The sequence below is a fragment of the Mauremys mutica genome, chromosome 11, assembly GCF_020497125.1.
Source record: "Mauremys mutica isolate MM-2020 ecotype Southern chromosome 11, ASM2049712v1, whole genome shotgun sequence".
NCBI lineage: Eukaryota > Metazoa > Chordata > Testudines > Geoemydidae > Mauremys > Mauremys mutica.
This window is the reverse complement of record NC_059082.1, coordinates 82,877,511-82,898,136: the sequence shown is the minus strand read 5'-3', so window position 1 is coordinate 82,898,136 and position 20,626 is coordinate 82,877,511. Positions and strand designations below refer to the sequence as shown.

General features: G+C 46.9%; 1 protein-coding gene across 1 annotated transcript in view; it reads left to right on the top strand.

Moving 5' to 3' along the window:
* Nucleotides 1-2,482: 2,482 nt before the first annotated feature.
* The window catches only part of PKD1 (polycystin 1, transient receptor potential channel interacting), a 138,426-nt gene continuing 120,282 nt past the window's right edge, over nt 2,483-20,626 (top strand). Inside the window, exon 1 of the mRNA XM_044980776.1 lies at nt 2,483-2,922. Coding sequence (XP_044836711.1) covers nt 2,654-2,922 — 269 coding nt within the window. The 5' untranslated portion in view covers nt 2,483-2,653. The remainder of the gene's footprint in view (nt 2,923-20,626) is intronic.

Sequence of the window (20,626 nt, the reverse complement as noted above, 5' to 3'; positions counted from 1 at the left end):
TTGGAGAAGGGGCACTAGACGGGGAGGGCTCTGTTACTACAGACAATTCTTTCCCAGGTGTCTGGCTCATGGGCCGACATGCTGATTGCCATTTGGGGTTCGGAAGGAATTTCCCCCCGGGTCAGATTGGCAGAGACCATGGGAGTTTTTCACCTTCCTCTCAGCGTTGGGCACAGGTCACTTGCTGGTTTGAACTAGTGTAAATGGTGGATTCTTTGTAACTTGAAGTCTTTAAATCAAGATTTGAGGATGTCAGTAACTCAGCCAGAGGTCAGTGGCCTATTACAGGAGTGGGTGGGTGTGGTTCTGCCACCTGCAGTGTGCGGGAGGTCAGACTAGATGATCATGATGGTCCTTTCTGGCCTTAAAAGTCTTGGAGACCTCTCCACCTCCAACCTCCTTAGGTCCGATTCTGCAGTTCCCTTCCTGCACTCCCCACAGAGGCTGCTGTTTGCCCTCCCTGCTGCCCCATCATGCCTGCACATGCTACTTGTGTTCCAAAGCATTGTGCCCCTGTGGAAGACACCACAGATACTTGCTAAGTCTCCTCTTTCTTTTCCTGGGTCAGGCAGGCTTCCTCAGGTTGTGAGCTAGAGCCATGTGCTAACCTCTCCCAGAGACTACAACAAACATACACATTTGTTATGTTTACAGTGAGAAATCCCTGCTGGGCTGGACTGGGAATAAGGATTCCCGTTTCCAGAGTGAGCGCTCTGGCACGGAACAAGAAGGGCTTTTCCAGTAGCTAGAGTTTCCTTCTCTGTGTTATGCAGGCTTTCTTATATCCTGCTGGACTCCGACACCTAAGACTTCCTCTTTGTTTACCACCATACAGAAGGTTAGGCCTAAAACCCCACATTAACATTAGGGCACTAGGAGGATGTGATCTATAATTTTTCCCCCACCAGTGTGCTTTGCATTGGGCTGGCGTTGACAGACCTGGAGAGCAACAAAATAGGTGCTTCAACTCTTTTCCTGGCAAGCTGATTTTAGAGATATGGTGTTAGTTCAGCTTCCTTGGCTTTATGCAGCAACTGCCTTCATGGTGATAATTAGCGCTATTTGACGGCTTTTGGGGTTTTTCTTTTAATGGAGACCCTTAGCGCCACTAGGAACTGGCATGAGTCCCACAGGCCATTGTACAATCATCAGATGCTGACAGGGCTCAGTTTCAACTGACTTGGGCTGAATTTGAACCAGTGACCCAATGCTGAGAAGTCTATTTAGTTGTTAATACCCTGGGCCAGCCAGTCCCCCACTGTTTCTATCTGCTACGTTAGTGAGCAGCAATGTAAATTGTGTTCAAAGCTCTGGATTATTTTGACATTGGTTTTTCAGACATAGCGTTGAGCAAGGGAACGCCCTTCCATTTCACCACTTCCATGCAGTGCCTGAGCCCGGCTTCCAGACGAGGTCTGAAATGCCTAATGAGTTGCAGAGCTATGACACACGCTATCCCCGCACTCCAGCTGAAGTCAGTGGGAGTTTTGCAGGAGAGACCTGTAGGTGCCCTGTAGAATGGACGTCAGCTGCCAAATGCCTTGCAAATCCGAGTGTGCGTCTGTTCGCGGGTGGGTCCAGCCAGTTGTGCACTCGGGGTAAAAATGGAAGTTTGGGGGTTTTAGCCAGCCCAAGCCCTCCCCACCTACCCGACCAGTGTAGCTCCACCAGGAAAAGGGAATGGTGTCCCTAGCCTCTGTTCGTCAGAGGGTGGAGATGGATGGCAGGAGAGAGATCACTTGATCATTGCCTGTTAGGTTCACTCCCTCTGGGGCACCTGGCATTGGCCGCTGTCGCTAGACAGGATACTGGGCTAGATGGACCTTTGGTCTGACCCCGTACGGTGGTTCTGATGTTCTAAAAAGGGAGAAGGGCCACAGATTCCTTGACATCTTCTAGGCCCTGGCTCTCGCCAATCTATCTTAGACGGCGAGTGTTCGGATGCCAAGGTGACGGGCTGCACAGCGGGCGCTGTCACTCCCTAAGAGGGTAGGCTCCGGGTCTTCTTGCTTTCAGGGGCGATCGGGGAGTGTGTGTGTATGTGTGTCTGGGGGGGGGTGTCTAGTTCTTACAGGGCAGGCCTGGGTTTGCGGAGCCCACAGGAGAGACGGGATCTGGGGCACACGGCACCGCCGGGCAGAGCTGCTTCTTTCTCCCTCTCTTTCCCTCTGCCCTGGCGGAGGAGAAGGAAACTTCCCGGGCGTGCTCAGCCGTGAGCTCCCGGCCGCAGGAGAGGGGCGGCGGGGGCGGCTGCTGCGGGGGCTCGGAGCAGCCCGGGCCGCCCAGGGCCTGGCTTCCCCTCCCCGCGCCGGGCGGAGCGGCGAGGGGCGGAGCGGGCAGCTGGCGGCAGGCCCCGGGCAGCGCAGCGGGGCGCTGGGCTCCAGCTGTCAGGGCGGAGGAGGATGCTGGCGCGGCGGGCCGGGCGGCGGGAGGAGGAGCCCTAGCCGCGTCCCAGGCCAGCGCTGCAGCGGCGGGCAGGACACAGCGCGCAGCCCGAGCCCTGGCCGGAGGAGCGCGATGCGTCGGGGCCGCTGAGCCCAGGCAGGGGCCATGCAGCGGGCCGGCCGGTGCTGAGCCGAGCGCGTCCCGGGCCCGGGGCTGTCCGGGCCGGGGGGATCGGCGGGCCGGGGCCATGCCCTGCCCGCAGTGAGCGATGCCGTTTGGAAATGGACACACTGGATCACAGCGCAAACATGGCGTCCCCTCGGCCGGGCTCCCCGTCTCGGGCTGGTGCCTGCTCTGCTGCCTCCTATGCGGGGGGCTGGCCGCGGCCAGGGGCCCCCTCGCCCAGAGCTGCCAGCCCTGCGGCCCCAGCTGCTCCTGCGCCGGCGGCAGGGCCCCGGGCTCCTGCCTGGTGAACTGCTCCTCGCGGGGGCTGGAGCAGCGCCCGGCGATCGGCGTCCCGCCGGCAGCCACCGCTCTGTAAGTCCGGCTGCGCCCTGGGCGCACGGGGAGGGGGCGCACGGGCACCCGGGGAGCGGCCTGGGGGGTGTCACCCACCGGGCTGAGCAGCCGAGCCGCCTCCGGCTCGCAGGTTGCTCAGGGAACAAAGTCCCCGCTCCGCTCTCCGCTTGCCGGGACGTGGCTAGGCTCGGGGCTGCGGGGTGGGAGTGGGGAGGCGTGTGGAAGGCAGGTCCCCCCCTCCTCTGTCCCCAGCCCCGCAGCCTGGCTTGGTGGTGAAAGGAAGAGAAGCGCGAGGGTAGCACTGACCTTCTGCCTGCCCCCAGAGCTGCAGCTGGCACGGGAGGCCGGGGCTGAGAGCTAGATCGCACGAGGCGTAAGAATTCCTTCCACGGAGGAATAATTTTGTTTTAAACCTGTGAACGTTAGCAACCCCCTTCCTCCCCCGCCAGCGGGGCTGGGATCTTTCCAAGTGAGCCGGGTCCTGAAACCTCACCTTGAAGAATTGGAGGTGCCCTGGCGGTTTTAGTAAACTTTCTTTCCAGCAGTAGTTTTCCTTGTCTTGCAGTGGGGATTTTGTAGCAATAGAACTTGCTGTGATTTATGCTGGGACACACATCATACCTCTGACAGCAGAGGCAACTATGGAAAAACCAAGGGCAGATTGCTTAGTACTAGCGGTGCAAGAACTGGAATGTGTGCAGAACTGTACTTACTGAAGTATGTGATTTAACTAAGAATGATTCAGTGGCCTGGTGGAGAAATCAAAGGGAAACAACTCCAGCATCTGTAAATGAAGGCTGTCCAGCCCTGCATGTAACTTCACACAATGGCTTCAGTGGGACACTTTATGTGAATCATTGTTACTTGTGTGTAAGTAACAGGCTGCCAGCAGTAGCAGGACACTGGATTTGATGACCTAGGAGGCCCCTTCGCGTCCTGTGTTGTGTGTGTAACTTTGCTGATGACACCCACAACCAGGGCTAACATGCATGAAGTCACATTCATAAGTGTTGACAGAATCAAGCAACTGCCTTGCAAATGTAGGCTTGGATCTTTGCATAGACTTCTGCGTGTGCTCAACTTTTTGCATTGTAAGTGGTGTGCCGACTTTGGCAAATCTTTGCAAGCTCAGGACTGTGGGCTTCTACCAGGATCCTGAATAACAGTGTTATGGTTATGCCACGCTTTTAAGGTGTTCTCTGGTATGTTAGAGGAGAATAACAGGCCATTCCCTGTTGCTTTGGGCTGGGGCAGAGAGGTGTTGTGCAGTGGGTTTCAGAGAACCCCCGTGGAAGTTACAGAGTGAAGGCCCTATCTATAGATGGAACCCCGTGGCCATGGTTCGAGCATTGGCTGTGTCGGGGCAGATACAAAGACAATTCAAATGTTTGATCAAAACTTCTAGAGAGAAGTAGCAGCAAAGCAAGGTGATTAGTACATTTCTAACTGGCTTTTGATTCAGTGACGTTAATGATCAAGTCAGGTTTAAGAATCAGGCTGATCCGTAGAATGGTTCTGTCAGTTAAATAAACCTGCTATTCTAGTCTTTTAAACAGGCTGAAGAGGAGCTGTGGGAATTGTTATTTTTTCTTTTAACGAGTGAGTTCAGATCAGTAGTTGTCCTACATAGATAAAACTTTTTAGGGAATAACTTTTCTGTTCTTCAGGGGACAAAACCCTCTCATAGGTTTTGTTGAAAAGGAAGCAGACACCTAAATGTTATTTCCCTGTGCAATAAGGAGGTTTCAGTTTATCCACATCCTTCTGATATTGCAATATGGTAAATATCAGCTATAGTGCTAGTGTCGCTTAACAATAATTTTTAAATCTGTGAAGTTTTAAAAGGCCATTGTTTTGCATAATTCTACTGGCAATCCCGTGAAGCGTGCAGTATTCGGGAACCTATACAAGCTGTAAGTCATTCACCTTTTTGTACTTTCTTTAAGAATAAAAAAAATCACAAATACCTTTGAAAACTTTATAATGTGGAACAGGGGGGACAGACCTAGCGTAGCTTCGGAGAGAACTACAGTTTTTCATCTAGAAGTGGAGGTGTGTATTTTAAGTATGTTCCTACAACAAAATTAGAGCATTAAGTGTTTCTTTTACTGGGAGATTTAAATTGTAGAAATATACTCTGGCCCTAGGATATAAAAACATGTTCCTTGAAGTTGTACATCTTGCTAAGTTTTCAAATTTATTTCTTAAAATAAAGTAGAAAGTGAATTTTGCAGAAATCCGTCAACTGGGCAAGATTAATTTTTATGTATTTACTGGTTGTGCGAGCTGCACAATAGGCAGAGTTAGACATTTATGATGGAGGTTCTGCAAATTTAATTTTGCTTTGGACAAAACAAGTGGTGTATAAAATTGGTCTCTTCTCATAAGGATCTTTAAAAGGCTTCTGAAGACAGTGATGAGGATTAAAAGTGTCACTGGAACGTCAGTTCAAGCCTTCTAAACCAAGTTGGGGTTATTGTGGCGGTTTTATGGGTATTACTCATTTTGCGAGTGAGTGCTTAAGACAGCTAATTATTGTGCAGCGGTGTTGCGTGGTAAAAGCACCCTGAACAATTAGGATGGGCCCTTAATATATACAAGAGCTACTGGACATCATCTAACTTAAATACTCAAAGCATGTTATATATTCTACTGGAGCAAGCACATTGAAACCCCAAGGTAATATTATTAGCAGCAGGATTTTTCCTATTTTAATTTATGTGAAATTATTTGTTTACAGCCCTGTTAATGCGAATGGTTCACAAGAAGAGTGATCTTCTTTGGAAATCACAAATTTGAGCTATTTCTGAATTTGCAAAGGGAACTTTGGCAGGATATGGATCATTTAGGATGCACAGTAAAGGCTCTGTTGGGGATCAAAGTATGTGTTTTTAATACTGTCTCTCTTGGCATAAGTTATGGTGAAGTTGTGCACCTCCTTTGGGAATGCACTGCAGAATCTGGATATGAAATACAGAAAGATACAGTGTAGAAAGATCACTATCCTGTTTGACCTTCTAACAGGGAGAAAGCGTGAGCATGTCATTATGGGTGTCATAACTGTACGATAAGAGCTATAGGAGTTGAGTTACTCCAGGAGTGCATTTAGCCCCAGATCTTTACACCCCACAAGATAGGAGGGAAACTTTACAACCTAACCATGATATGCTGCCTTTATTGACTATTGACAGACAAGGTGGTTGGACTTAAATATTCTGCTTCCTATTCTCACGTAATGGCTTGCAGTGATATTTTGTAATAAGAAAAAGGTTGTATAAATAATTTTTAAACACAAAATGCATCTCCATCAACCTTTATGAAAGCAGTGCTGATCAGCAACTATGAGCCCTGAAGGAATTATATAACCTTTGTGGTGAAGTCCTCAATTTAGCAGTTATGCACATATTAACAGTCCCACTGAAGTCAATGCGATTACATGTGTGCAAGTGTAGAATCGGAGTCTGGGATAGGAATGCTCATGATAAAACCTCTTTTGGCCAGCATAACAGACACGGCATTTTCTTATTCAAAATTGCAAACACTGAGGGAACGGTTACCATGAATACAGAAGAAATGCCACATCCAAAGAATCACCAAGGAAAACAAGTACTGCCAGAAATATAGTCTGCATACCTAGATGAAAGCAGTCTCCTGTTCCACTTAATAGCAACACCAAATCAAAGTTAGTCACCCTATAAGGCAAATAATTTGAAGACATCTCATATAAAATGTCTAAACAAACATAAGAGGAAAGGCTATTGTGTAAATTGATCATCTTCAGTCCTTAATGTAAAAAGGTACTTTAAGTGCAAGAGTTTTCAAGTGGCAACCCTGGCCGTTCTGTATGTTCACCCCAATTGAGAGGAATTCTGCTAATATCTTAGTGTTCTTCTCCCATTGGTTGTGGATTTATGGAAACTTTTTGTTTGGGATATTAGATCTTTTTGGTGAGACAGATAATCCTGATTTAGATTTCAGTTGAGATCAGAGACTTGTTTTCTTTCCCCTGTGAAAATTTACTGTTTCTGACACCTCTGGAGTATCTTAGTGACTCTTTTTTTAAATACAGGGATTAGAATCTTGTCCATAGAAATGTCAGTCTGGAAGGGAGCATGAAAAGTCATCAAGTCCAGCCCCCTGCACCGAGGCAGAAAACCTAGACCATCCCTGACAAGCGTTTGTCCATCTGGTTCTTAAAAACCTCCCGTGACAGGGATTCCACAAACTCCGTTGGAAGATTATTTCAGAGGTTCACTACCCTTACTGTTAGAAAGATTTCCCTAATAGCTAACCTAAATCTCCCTTGCTGCAAATTAAGACCACTGCTTCTTTTCCAACTTTCAGTGGACATGGAGAACAATTGTTCACAGTCCTCTTTATAAACAGCCCTCAGCATATTTGAAGACCGTTATCAGATCTCCTTTTCTCAAGACTAAACATGTTCAGTAGAAACTCATGTATTTGTCCTTCAGTAATCCATAATAGCGGTCATTCTTGGGTGATACCACTATCAGAATGCTGCAGCAAGGTCTCGTTGTTGCTCTTACAATCTGTGGGCCCAAACCTGCCAACGCGCACATTTCAGTAGTTCCATTAGCTTCAGTGAGACGGCTTAGGCATGTAGAATTACTGATGTGTGTTAAATCTTTGCAGTTTTGGGACCTGTATTACTAATTTAACCCTCCTTATTATAGGGGGATGTGTCAGCAACCCTTATTTTTATGTTGCCTAACAAATAATATAAGCAAACCCTGTCAGTATAAATGTATTTTAAGATGCAGGCACATATATGTTTTATTTTTCCTAACTCAGTTATTTGCATGACTTGGTAAGTTTCAGTAGGTCTCCGAGTCATTAATAGAATTTATTTATTTCTATTTCAACATATAAACATAAGAAATTCCTATCCAAGATTCAAGTCATGCTTGACAGATAATGAAAAATGAAATCCAATTAAAACAAAGCAGCAGTAGCGAAACACTCTCTCTGTACAAAAGCAGCCAGCTCACAAAACCAAAAGATCCCTACTTCAGTCATGAAAAACCTGAATCTCACTCAAATAAGCATCTTTATCTCCACCTAAACTTGAGGTTCTGGTTTTCTTTTTTTCCCAAAGAAAGACTTTTTTTTTTAATAAAAAAAAAAAAGAGAGCACAAGTTGAGGTGCAGGAATAAAATTAATTAAAAACAAAATGAACTCAGTCTATTGAAAGGACAAAAATGCATGAGGTACATAAGGAAAATATGTCACAGTTAATACATTGAACAAGGTAGGGATTATGTAGTACATGATTGACGCCAATGAGCTAAGGTATTATTAGTGAGGTGTCACTGTAATGTCTGTTTTGTTTAAGGCAATGCCCTACAGTGGACTACAGAGTTTGCTACTCTCCTTCCAGATGTTTCAGACAAATGACCCCTATATCTTAAGTTTTTATTGGCTTTTTATTCTGACATCTAACTTTGGCTTTTTGTCTGCTGCTGGCATAGAGCATTTTAGTAACAACAACAACCTACTGTTTGGGGAAAACACTGTCAGTCTGAGAGATGGCGTTAGAGTGGTTTCTGTGTATTTGCTCAGAGAATTTGCCAAGCTGCCATATAGAAACTGGAGCGACAGAGAAGTCTCTTGCCTCCTAGACTCCAGCCCAACCATGTAAGAATTTGCACTTAGTAATTCAGTGCAACCAAATGTGAACAAGAGCAATAATTTAAGGAGACAAACTAAGAAACCACAGCTAGACGCCTCAAGTGGGTGGAGTGAATACAGAGTTCACCAGAGACCCTGTTCTGCTGCAATTCAGTGATGCAGGATCAGGTCCTAAGTATTTATCAGTGTTTGGGAAGAGGCTTTGGAGGTACCTGATGGTGTTTTGCTCCTATATATTTAAAGAGTTAAGAAATAGAATTTTAACACAATGAAAATAAATCCAGCTGTGGGACTTGCTCTGTGTTCGTTGTTTTAAAATGATTGTGCTAAATAATTTCTTGATCAGTAAATCATTCCTTCCAACGATCTACTGGGAGGGATAATGGGTAGGGTGAGTGTGAGGGAACGCCTTATCTTTGTACAGTTCGTGTGGCTGGGTTATCCTGAAATTCAGGTGATGTTTAGAAGGTGTTTTGCTTTTGTGTCATTGTTTTTCCTCTTTCCTTCTGCAATTCATTTTCCTTGTGTCACTTCCTTCATTTTAGAGCTAATTGTATAGCTTATTCCACCCCCCCTTTAATGCAGCTCCTTCTTGCTTTTGCATTTTGAAGTGACAGCATGGGCCCAATCCCAAACCACTATTCAGGCAGGTTGGCCCACTGGTAGTCTACTCATGTGAGTAAGACAAGCGAGATTTGTTCAACTGCTTCGTTCTGCTCTCGCACCATGGGAATTTTTGCTGTTTTTAATCCTACGTTTTAATCAAGCAGCTTTTAAAAAGTCACCTGTTAATGCTTTGCTCCCCGTTTGTAGTTGAATGGAATTCCTTGCTGTAGCTCATTGTGAATTATTTTCCACGCAGTGGTTTTCCTTGCTGGATTTTTGTGTTGTCTCTCTTCTACTTCTCCAGGCCCTGTTCTTCTTTATGGACGCATTATCCTTATGTAACACTGCTTCCCCATCACCTACCTATGGACGTCTTCCTGTCAACTTCAAAGACCCGAGGGCCAGATCGACCTCCGTTCTATTGACTCCCCTCCCTCCCCCCCCCCCATACCTCCTCCCCTTGCCTAGCATAACATGCTTGTACAGAGCAGGTCACGTTCCCCTTACTGGCTGGTCCACAAAGAGGATGAAGCTTTTGAATTAGACCCTTCTTTTCGTAAGTTACATTCACATTCAGGAGAAGGCTAGCTAGGTTTTCATATTACAGGGCTCTTTTTACTAAGAGCTTGCATACACTTGAAAGACTACAGCGGCACAGCGACTGTAACGCTTCAGTGTAGACGCTACCTACGCCGAGGGGAGAGGTTCTCCTATTGGTGCAGGTAATCCATCTCCTCAAGACGCAGTAGCTAGATTGACAGAAGAATTCTTACATCAATTTAGCACTCTCCACCTGGGGACTTAGGCCTGGTCTACACTACAGAGTTAGGATGACGCAAGGCAGCTTACACTGACCTAACTATGGAAGTGTCCACACTAAAATTTTGCTCCCACTGACATAATCATCCTGCTACACCAACTTAATAACTCTCCCTCCCCGAGCGCCGTAGAGTCAATGTCAATGTCACTGCCAGTGTAGACACGGCGTTGCTTACATTGGCTGTTTCTGGCTTTCAGAAGCCATCCCACAATGGCCCATGCTGACAGTACAGTCGGTACAAGCGCCCCGGGTCAGGCCGCGCACCGCTGACACAAGGAGTGCAGTGTGGACACGCAAAAGCGATTTAGTTATTGTGGTAGCTGTATGCCAACGTAACTTAGGTCAACATAATTTTGTCATGGAGACATACCCCCTCAGGCTGTCTTAACTACATCGCTCAGCGGTGTCGATTTTTCACACCACCGAATGCTGTAGCTGGGTTGATCTAATTGTCTAGCATAGACCAGCCCTAAGATACTGATAATAAATTCCAGTTTAGCTTCAGCAAGACTACATGTGAGGTATAAATATTTCACAATGCATTGCAAGCCAAAAACTGAATGGTGGTAAAGGGTAACAACAACAAAAAAAGTTAAAATCATGAAAACAGATTTAAAGCATTTGGTCATCAGTAACAGTGTTTGCAATTTCCAGTATAGCCATGGATAGCATTTCGTGTGGCAAAATTGCAGAAACCGTGACTAGAAACCAGAATCTTTTTGTTGTTTTTGTATTTATCAATTTTTAAGAGGCATGCAGCTGATGGATTTAAATAAACATTATTTTCTGCATAGTCTGACTGGGAGGAAATGTGCCTATTAACCCACAGTGTATAGGTTAGCAGAAAAGACAGACCACCACCGGTTGTGGTCTCATATCTCAGAAGCTAAGTAGCACCAGACCTGGTCAGTACTTAGATAGCATGAGAGCCCAGGAAAGTCCCGTATATGGCACAATGGTTTTAATGTATTAGATAACACTTTTCTGTGCCAGTGCTCAGCCTGGTGCTACAGTGCTCTGGTTTGTACCAGTGCCATTTTGGGGCAGAGATGAAAAAGGAGGTGTGGACTGTGTGTGGTAATGAAAAGTGCCAGGGGGATTTTAGTAAGAGCAGGGACAGTAACCATGGTAACGTGCTGTAATGCCAGTTTGGTTTATACAGGCTGCCTCCCTGAAATCCCCACTCAGGTTTCAACTGATTCAGTATTCTTCACTTCCTGTCCTCAACTTCAGCATAGCATTGGTGTGTGCTGCTAGTAAAACAATAGCAACCTCCTCTGGGGTGGGCATGTCAGAAGCTATGGGCTGTGCAGGGAGTCAGGGGCCCACCTGGATGGAGCCAGTTGCAGGATTGGGGAGATATCCCAAAACTATTTACAAGTTCTGTCCAGCTGAAAGGCATCATAGACGTTTGGCTTTGTTTTTCCTATCTCAAAAGCACAATTTAAACATTTACCAAAACGGGAAGGGCAGAGAACATCTGGCTGCACAATATGGAGTTCAGGACAGGAACAGCATGCACAGCTACCAGCTTAGTAGCCTAAGAAAAGCAAGTTAGTGTGTGTTATCATGGGACCAGACTGGACTGGCTGACTTTGACAATAACATAACAGAATCTGCTGAACAGATTTTTGCAAGCTAAGACCATTCAGAAAAAACAAAAAACAAAACAGAAACTCATGATGAAAGAAGCTTTGAAACCCCATGCCAGGAACTCATAACTGTCTTACCCATCTCAAGTTGTGTTCAAGTCATCATTCCTTGTCTGATTACATTCCAGTTACTGTTAGGCAACTGGGACAGAAAACCCAAACACTATACATGTGTTCTAGGCCAGAGCCTGCTAGCGTGTGAGTAACGTTTTTGTATTGAGGGTACACGCTATAATGGGAACCAAACAAGGGTGCCGGAATAATTTGTGTAGTGGGGGTGCTGAGAGCCATTGAACCAAACTGTAAACCCTGGATATGATGGAAACCACTTCAAACCAGGGGGTGCTACCGCACCCCCAGTTCCAGCACCTATGGAACCACACGCTTTCCTCGGTTGGAGTTTGCAGGCGTTGAGTATCGGAATTGGGATAATTTGAAAAGTGTTTGTGCAAAGACACGCAACCCCTTCTACCCTTTGAACAGAGCTACAGATTGTGTGTGCCCAGACTCACACTGGCGCAGATGTGAGTCTTTTTTGCAGTGTTGTGAGAAAACAAGAAAACTATGCACAGGGGGCTGGATTCTGCCTTCACTTACAGGGGCCTGCTGAAGTCAATAGACAGAATTTGGCCCAATGACGATAGCACCTTCTCTGTAATAAAGACATTTTAAAGGCACACAGCTCACTGCTTCTGCTCTGAAACTGAGGTTCCTGGTGAGGAATTGGCAGGATGGGCTAGAGCCAGGAATCTGTGCAAGTTTCCCAATGCAAACGTCACTAATGACATTCTGCTTGGACTTGCAGCCTCTTGGCTGTGCCAGCCTTGGGCGCGACACAGCTCTCAACCCATGCACTGCAATCCCTTGCCCTCCTTGTACCTGACCAGTATGGCTTCATGTTGCTCAGAGCTTTCCCAATTGCAGCTGCCTCGAGGTCTTCATTGGAAGGGTGGGGGGCTTGCAGACCACTGAGAGGCTAACAGCATCATTTACAGCAAGTTCTGTAGGTAGTGACTTGCACCGGCTTTCCCTGCAGTTTTGATGGGGCAGAAAATGCTGCACACCATCCACTGTGGCCTTTAGTTGTTTGTAAAATTCTTTGGGCTCTATAACCCGCAGGCAGTATTTTTCTGAAACACCCCATCCTGTTAGCAGGTGTTGATCCTACTAGGAATGGGTTAAGTGGGTTCTGCTGAAGTAAATGGCTTGTAGCCCCCAAGAGATGGGAGTGGCTCTTGGAAGAGAGGATGTAGGGTGGGGGCTGAGCAGTTTCAGAGGAGGAACCCTAGAAGCACCCAAGCTTGGGAAGGTCTGAGCTGAATTTTTATGTTGTGCAGATAATTTCTTTGTTCAAAAAGCCACACTCTAGGAAGGGAGTGAAGTGATTTTCTGACTCTACAGTATGTGGAGTTTGAGATCAGGCTGGTAAAAGCATCTGTTTACAGGTCCCTTCAGGAGTATGCTTGGAGGTAGCAGTACAATTCTCACTTGGGGTGCAAGTGGACCTGGGTTGTATATTTAGATACCAAGGTGATGGGTACATTGTAGAATCATCTAGTCCAGTCCCCTACACTGAGACAGGATTAAGTATTATCCAGATCGCCACTGACAGGTGTTTGTCTACCTGTTCTTAAAAACCTTCATTGACAGGGATTCTACAACCTCCCTAGGTAATTTGTTCCAGTGCTTACAGGTAGGAGGATTTTCCTGATGTCTAACTTAAAATCTCTCTTGCTGCAATTTAAGCATGTTACTTCTTGTCCTATTCTCAAAGGCTAAGGAGAACAATGTATCCTCCTCAAACAACCTTTTATGTACTTGAAAACGGGTATCAAGTCCCCCCTCAGTCTTCTCTTCTCCAGCCTAAACAAACCCAATTTTTTCAATCTTTTCTCATAGGTCACATTTTCTAGACCTCGAATCATTTTTGTTGCTTTCCTCTGGACTTCCTCCAGTTTGTCCACATCTTTCCTGAAGTGTGGAGCCAGAACTGGACATAATACTCCAGTTGAGGCCTTCTCAGTGCTGAGTGGAGTGGAAGAATTCTGTCTCGTGTCTTGCTTACAACACTCCTGCTAATACATTCCAGAATGATGGTCGCTTTTTTTCTTTTTTTGCAATGATATTACATTGTTTACTCATATTTAGTTTGTGATCCACTACTCCTCCTAGGTTGTTTTCTGCAGTGCTCTGTCCTAGGCAGTTATTTCCCATTTTGTATGTGTGCAACTGATTGTTCCCTCCTAAATGAAGGACTTTGCATTTGTCCGTATTGGATTTCATCCTATTTAATTCAGACCATTTCTCCAGTTTGTCAAGATCATTCTGAATTTTAATCCTATCCTCCAAAGCACTTGCAACCCCTCCCAGCTTGGTATCGGCTGCAAATGTTATAGTGTACATTTATATGCCATTATCCAAATCATTTATGAATAGATATTGAATAGAACTGGACCCAGGACAGATTCATGTGAACCCCCACTCAATGCACCTTTCTGGCTCAATTGTGAGCCATGGACAACTACTCTCTGAGTATGGTTTTCCAACTAGCTGTGCACTCACCTGATAGTAGGTTCATCTAGGTTATATTTCCCTAGTTTGTTTATGAGACAGTCATTCAAGATAGTGAAGATATATGAAATCTGCTGCTTCCCCCCATTCACAAGCTTGCTACCCTGTCAAAGAAGGATATTAGGTTGGTCTTGATAAATCCATATTGACTGTTTCTTATTACAGTTCAAGTGCTGACAAACAGTTCAAGTGCTCCATTATCTTTCCAGGTACTGAAGCTAAGCTGACTAGTCTGTAATTCCCTGGGCTGTCCTTATTCCCTGGTTTTATAGATAGGCCCTATATTTGCCCTTTTCTAGTCCTTGGGTCTCTCTCCCGCCCTCCATGACTTCTCAGAGATAATTAGTAATGGCTCAGAGATCTCTTCAGGCCGTTCCCTAATTAAATGTCCATTATCTGGCTAGATATTTGAAGGGTGCTATGCTGCGAACACAAGATCATAGGGTCCATGGAGATACACCAGGAGTTATTGTATTGACAGGAACACATGGGCCCCTCTAGTAGCTGAAGCCAGATATTGTTCCTTTTATTTATATCTGGCAGGCTCGTGGCGCTTGGAAGAACGTCTAAGTGGCTATTTTTTACTTCTCCGTTCATCTCCTTGTCTTATAGCTGGGCTGGTTGTGTTCAACGGTGGCATCCCGTTTCTCCTTTCCCAGCATGGCTTAACGAAAACAGATGTTCCCATTCCTAACACTCACGTAATGCATTTCCAGCATTAGATCAACGCTGGCAAACAGGCTGTGACGTGTGAGAAGGAAGATGTTGTGTAGCCCCTTTGGCCCTGCGTCTCCCCCCGCGCCTCCCCGCAAAACTTTGGTTGTTATTTTCAGAGTCAGCCGCACTTCTCTCTCTCTCTCTCTGAAATTAACCAGAGGGGTGTGGCTGACTCCCCCAGTCGGCTTTGAAAATTGCCACCTGTGCGTGTGACACAAAGATGGTGTCTCTTTCCTCTCCCTCCTCCCATCTCTGGCAGCAGGGACAGGCGCGGACTGTTCCTCCAGCACGCGTGGTTGATAGGGGAATGTTCACGGGTTTTGCCTCATGAGTTGCTTCTGTGCTGTTGCCTAATGGTTTTCACATGCAGAGGGAGGCTGCATTTCTGTTTTCCAGCAGACTGAACTGTCTGAGCCGTGCTCTCTGGCTGGTGCCAGGCGGGTCCATGGAATGATAATCATCATTATCGCAGGCCTCATCCTCCAAGTTCTGAGTGCACGGCTGCCGCGGCGGTCTAGGGGCGCTCCGAGGGCTCACAGAAGGGAGCCCTGTCTATGGGAAGCGTCTCCCCTTTCGCTCCAAGGGGCTGCAGGACTAGTACCACGATTGGGAACAATTACAACTGCATCACATACAGACTATACAGTCCCAGACAGAAGGGGAACAAGCCAGATCCACTCCCAGGGGGTGGGTTTATGACCTGGAATTGCCCAGCCAGCCCCTCCACCCCCAATCCTTAGAGGTCTCAACGCCCCCATTTTACTCCTCCAATCCCCTCCCTCCTTCTCATCAATAACCCTCTCACTCGCCACTCCTTTCTCCTGACCTGTATTGTGCCTTGTCATGGTCTACAAGTCTAGATCCCTCCTCAAAAGAGCTTATGAAGCATTAGGTATAGGGCAAGGTCAGTCCCATACCCAAGGGCCTATGCTCCACCCAAGTCCTCAAGATAGGACTTAACTGGTGCCTAGCCCTGCCGCTTGCCCTCTGTACGGGGTGAATTTCATTCTTACCCTGCTACATCAAGCACCGAAGAGGGTCAGAAAGCTTTGTAAGAGAGGCAGCTTTTTAAAAGGAGGGATTGGAGTGAAGAAAGGGTGGTCAGTTGGAACATGGGAATTCATAGCTTCCAGGGCCAGAAGGGACCATTACCATCCTCTAGTCTGACCTCCTACATAACACGGGCCAGCGAACTGCCCCAAAATAATTCCTAGGGCGGCTCTTAGAAAAACATCTACTCTTGATTTAAACATGGCCAGCGATGGAGAATCCCCCACGACCCTTGGTTAGTTGTGCCGGTGATTGATTACGCTCACCATTCAAAATGTACACCTTATTTCTCATCTCAGTGTGTCCAGCTTCAACTTCCAGCTGTTGGATCATGTTACACCTTTCTCTGCTCGACTGAAGAGCCCAGTATTACATATTTGTTCCCCAGGTAGGTACTTACAGACTGCTCAAGTCACCCCTTCACCTTCTCTTTGGCAAGCTAAATGGAGCGAGCTTCTTCAGTCTATCACTAGAAGGCAGGTTTTGTAATCTATCTCCTGGCTCTTCTCTGAGCCCAATGAAGCGTATTTAACATTTTGTATTGTGATAATACCTTGGGGCCTTGATAAGGGATCAGGCCCCTGTTGGGCTAGACACGGTATAAACCCAGCAGAGAGATGGTCCCTGTCCTGAAGCACTTACAGTTTTGCACGATTACTTGCACGGTAAGCGTGGCACGTAGACAGTCTTGCCAGTCATGCCTGTTTCACAAACAATCCCTTAAAACCACACCGCAACCTTCTTTCAGTTGTTTCTGTCTTGCAAACCTGTCTTTGCACCCAGATGCTTTCAGCCCATCAAACAGTTTCAAACTTTTTAAAATTATCCCCCCTCCCGCTGCCCCCCACACACATACACATTTGAATGGGTTCCTGGAAATTGGAGATTTAAAAATGGGAAGTGCTTGTCTGAAATCTGATGCAGTGATTCCCGAGGAGAATAATTTCCATTTGGAAAGGTCTTGGCCCCTTTCCAGTGCTCTGTTAAAGTTGTTCTAGATGGTGGCTCATTATTGCTACCTCAGTGGGTTTTATTTAAAAAAAAAAAGGAAAAAAAAGGCCGTTACATAAGCAACAAGTTGGCGAATCCATTAGTTGGGCTCACTTCTCAGCTATTCCACTACATGAAGTGACTGGGGGCGGGGTAGGGGGTCGAGACGCACTGAGACAAACAGAATAACATTAGCCAGAGATTCATAAGTAATTAATTAAATCTGTGCAGATCAAAGGTTTCTATCAGAGTGTGGGAATGTTAGTTTACTCCTACGGAAGGAAAACAAGATCAGTGGCCTTTATGGAGCAAATTCTGTACTGACTGGCAACCCTGGAGTCAGTGCAGAATTTGCCTCAAGCCTCTTTAAAAGTCTAGTGCAGACAAAGTGGAAGTCGCATAACTTTAAGCTGCACTATTTCATGTTAAGAATGCAGGTTTTTTTTAAACCTCTCCTGTAGTTTATTTAAGAGAGTGAAAATTGGACTGGGTTCATACAAATAGTAATGAATGGCCCTACAGTTACAAAATTAACTTACTGTTGCTGCTCACACTACTGAAATGCAGCCACCTCTGTGGTGCAACATGGCAATTGTTTTACGCTGCATGTGGTGCATGCCAAGGAGGTTATCCAAATGGAACGGGAGAGTTTGTTAGGTAGGCAGAACACAATTCCTCCGTGGCATTTGGCAAGAGCTGTCAGATCTGTTCTTACAAAGGATGCTACAAGACCTTCACAGGTGGCCAGGGCCTCCATTCAAACGGTGGCACTTCCAAGAGGTCCAGCCCCCAGCACCCTGCCCCAGAATTGATTCAGGATTGAATCAGGAAGCAAGGTCACCCTCTCCTTAGTCATCACATGCTAATATCACCTTCCCAGTATCTGCTAGCGGAGTTACAATTTTGCTAATCTCCGTAGAATTTATTCCTGCTCACTTGGTCAGATTGCACCTAGTAACTCCATCAGTTTCAATAGCGGCTCTGGATTTACACTGAACCGAGAACAGAATTGGGCCCACAGACTGCAGTGTCCAAAGGGTTAACTCCGATTTGCCATCTTTTCTTGAGAATAAGACACTAAAGCCGACCGCTGCATTTTGTCTTCCCATGGATTATGTTAGACACCTCAAAGCTTGCAGCCTTGTCACATGAAGTTAGAAAAAATTGGGAGAGGAAACTCTGTCTGACAATTTATATTCCCCGCCCTCCCCCCTGAGACAGAGCTTTCCTCAAACTAGAAGCCTGCAGTAACTGCTGAAGACAGACCTTCCATGATTCGAGAGCAGCCAGCACGGAGGCCAGCAGTCTCTTCCGGCTGGCTGATGTGCCTCTGCCCAGCAACATGGGTTCCTTTTCCTCAAGGGACTCTGATCTCCTCCACATACCCTGGAGTTTAGCTCCTGTTCACTCACACACGGACAAGGAGGCGAAAGTGGAATCTGCAGTATTTGTAAAACTCAGTTGCTGCAAGTCTGCGGAGAGGCAGGACTGGGGATGGAATACTGTAGTGAGCAAGAGCGGTTGTAAAGAAACCAAGGAGTCCTTGTGGCACCTTAGAGACTAATTCATTTATTTGGGCATAAGCTTTCGTGGGCTAGAGAAGTGGGCTGTAGCCCACGAAAGCTTATGCCCAAATGAATCAGTTAGTCTCTAAGGTGCCACAAGGACTCCTTGGTTTTTTTGCTGACAGACTAACACGGCTGCCACTGAAACCGGTCACCATGCAAGAGCAGTTGTGTGTGTGCACATTTGAATGTACAGGGATCAAATGTAAACGGGCAGCAAGAGTTAGGGACCAACATTGCCCTGAGCAGCCCCCTCTCGTCCTTCTGCCAAACAGAAGCCGTATAGCTCATTCCCTGTTTAGTGCTGGGAGGTGGCGCTGTCTAGTGGTTGGAGCAGAAGTGGGACTCAGGACACCTAGGTTTTGTTTACAGCTCTGCCACTGACTTGCTGTGTGGCCTTGACCTTTTGGGGGCTCATTTCCCCATGAGGATGATGCTTACCTGCCCCACAGGGCTACTGTAATGATTACTTACAGTATTCATGCTTAGATGCCAGGGTGCTGTGTAAGGCCAAGGATTATAAATTCCTATTTGTAGAATGCTTTGTGGCCCTCAGTTGAAAGGTGCTTTGGAAATGCCTAGTGTTGTCACGTACTAAGTCCTGGTCCAACTGCGGTTTGCCCCAGGAGAACAAACCACATGTCCCAGTTCGTCTTGGGCACACTCATTCAGGAGCCCATCGCTGCCTTCCAGCCTCTGCACTAGTTTTCACTCATGCCTGGCATCTTTCTAGATGCAAATAACGCTGTAATTCCTTTCAGTGGCACATCCAAGCACAGCTGCCCAGGGCGGAATAATTCACCAAGCCCTCATGCCCAGAGACATTGATTTTTCTTTAGCAAGTTTTAACACAACTCCAGGTTGTTTGGGGGCAGGACGAGGTAGGTCAAATGCATTTCTGAACGAAACATCCCCCATCCTCCCAATTCACAGTCAGATTTGATTTAGCCCAGGAATATCTGCTCCCCAGAAGAGACTGTTCTGTTGCTAGCTCTGTCGGCTAGGTGGAGATTGCCTGCTGGGGAGAGAGAGCAACGCTTTCTCCTGCATCCCATTGCACCAGGGCGCCCCAAGCAAAGCCGACCAGAGCAATTGCTGTAAGCCGAGGCCTGGGGGTGGGGAGATTGAGCTGAAGATAGCCCTGTGTGAGTTGTAGACTGGGGTTACTGGAAGAGAGGTGAGAAGAGCAGGAGCATTGAATTATACAGCAGCAATGCACGCTAGGACACTAGGAGTTTGTGCCCTTCTGTTTCCCATAAGTAATTCCCCAATGAAGTCAATGGGATGTGGGGAGTTTAGGGTTTCCCACCACCTAGGAGTACTGAGGGGAAGAGTTTTCAGTTTATTACTCCGTAATGGGATCTTACCTCAGCTACCGAGTACATCTGCTGCTTCAGTTTCCATTGTGGTGTGCCAGCTGCCTCTTGGGGTAGGCCACTTTAGGCCTCGGTTTACCTTCTGGCTGGCTGAGTCAGTGCCATTTAAGTGCTTTGGCCATAGGGTCAAAGCAAAGAGACTTTATCTTTGTCACACTTCCTTGGCCCTCCCTAACCTGTCACCTGCGCTCCATCTGGTGCCTCCTTGCACCCCTCTCTGAAAACCCCAATGATGGGGTCCCAAGCAGGAAGCTAGCACTCAATTGCCCTCCCCAAACCTCTCTGCTTTGCTAACAGTGGCTTCCTTCACCCTTCCCTGGGGTCCTTCATAGTAGCCTGCCTCTCTCTCAGCTTTTCCATGCCCTGCTTGGGTTGGTTTCCCAGCTGACCTGGTAGTGAGCCCCGCCCCTCCCCTCTTACAATACTCCAAAGAACACCCCCCCCCACCTAGCTAGCTAGCTAGCTCACTCTGTTGGTAGGGCGAGCTTCTCCTTATATGCCCTGGCACTCCTTCCCAGAATGCCCTTCTGCCCCAGCCCACAGTCACATGGTGCCTGGAGGACTACATCCCCCAGAGTGCCCTGGTGTTGTGCTGGTCCCCACCAAGCTAGGCCAATCGTCTCCCTTAAAGGAACCAACACCCCATTGCATTCCCCACAGTTGGAGAAGTGCAGCCCAGTGAATTTTGGGCATGCGCTCTGTGTAGTGGTGGTGAACAAAGCTGG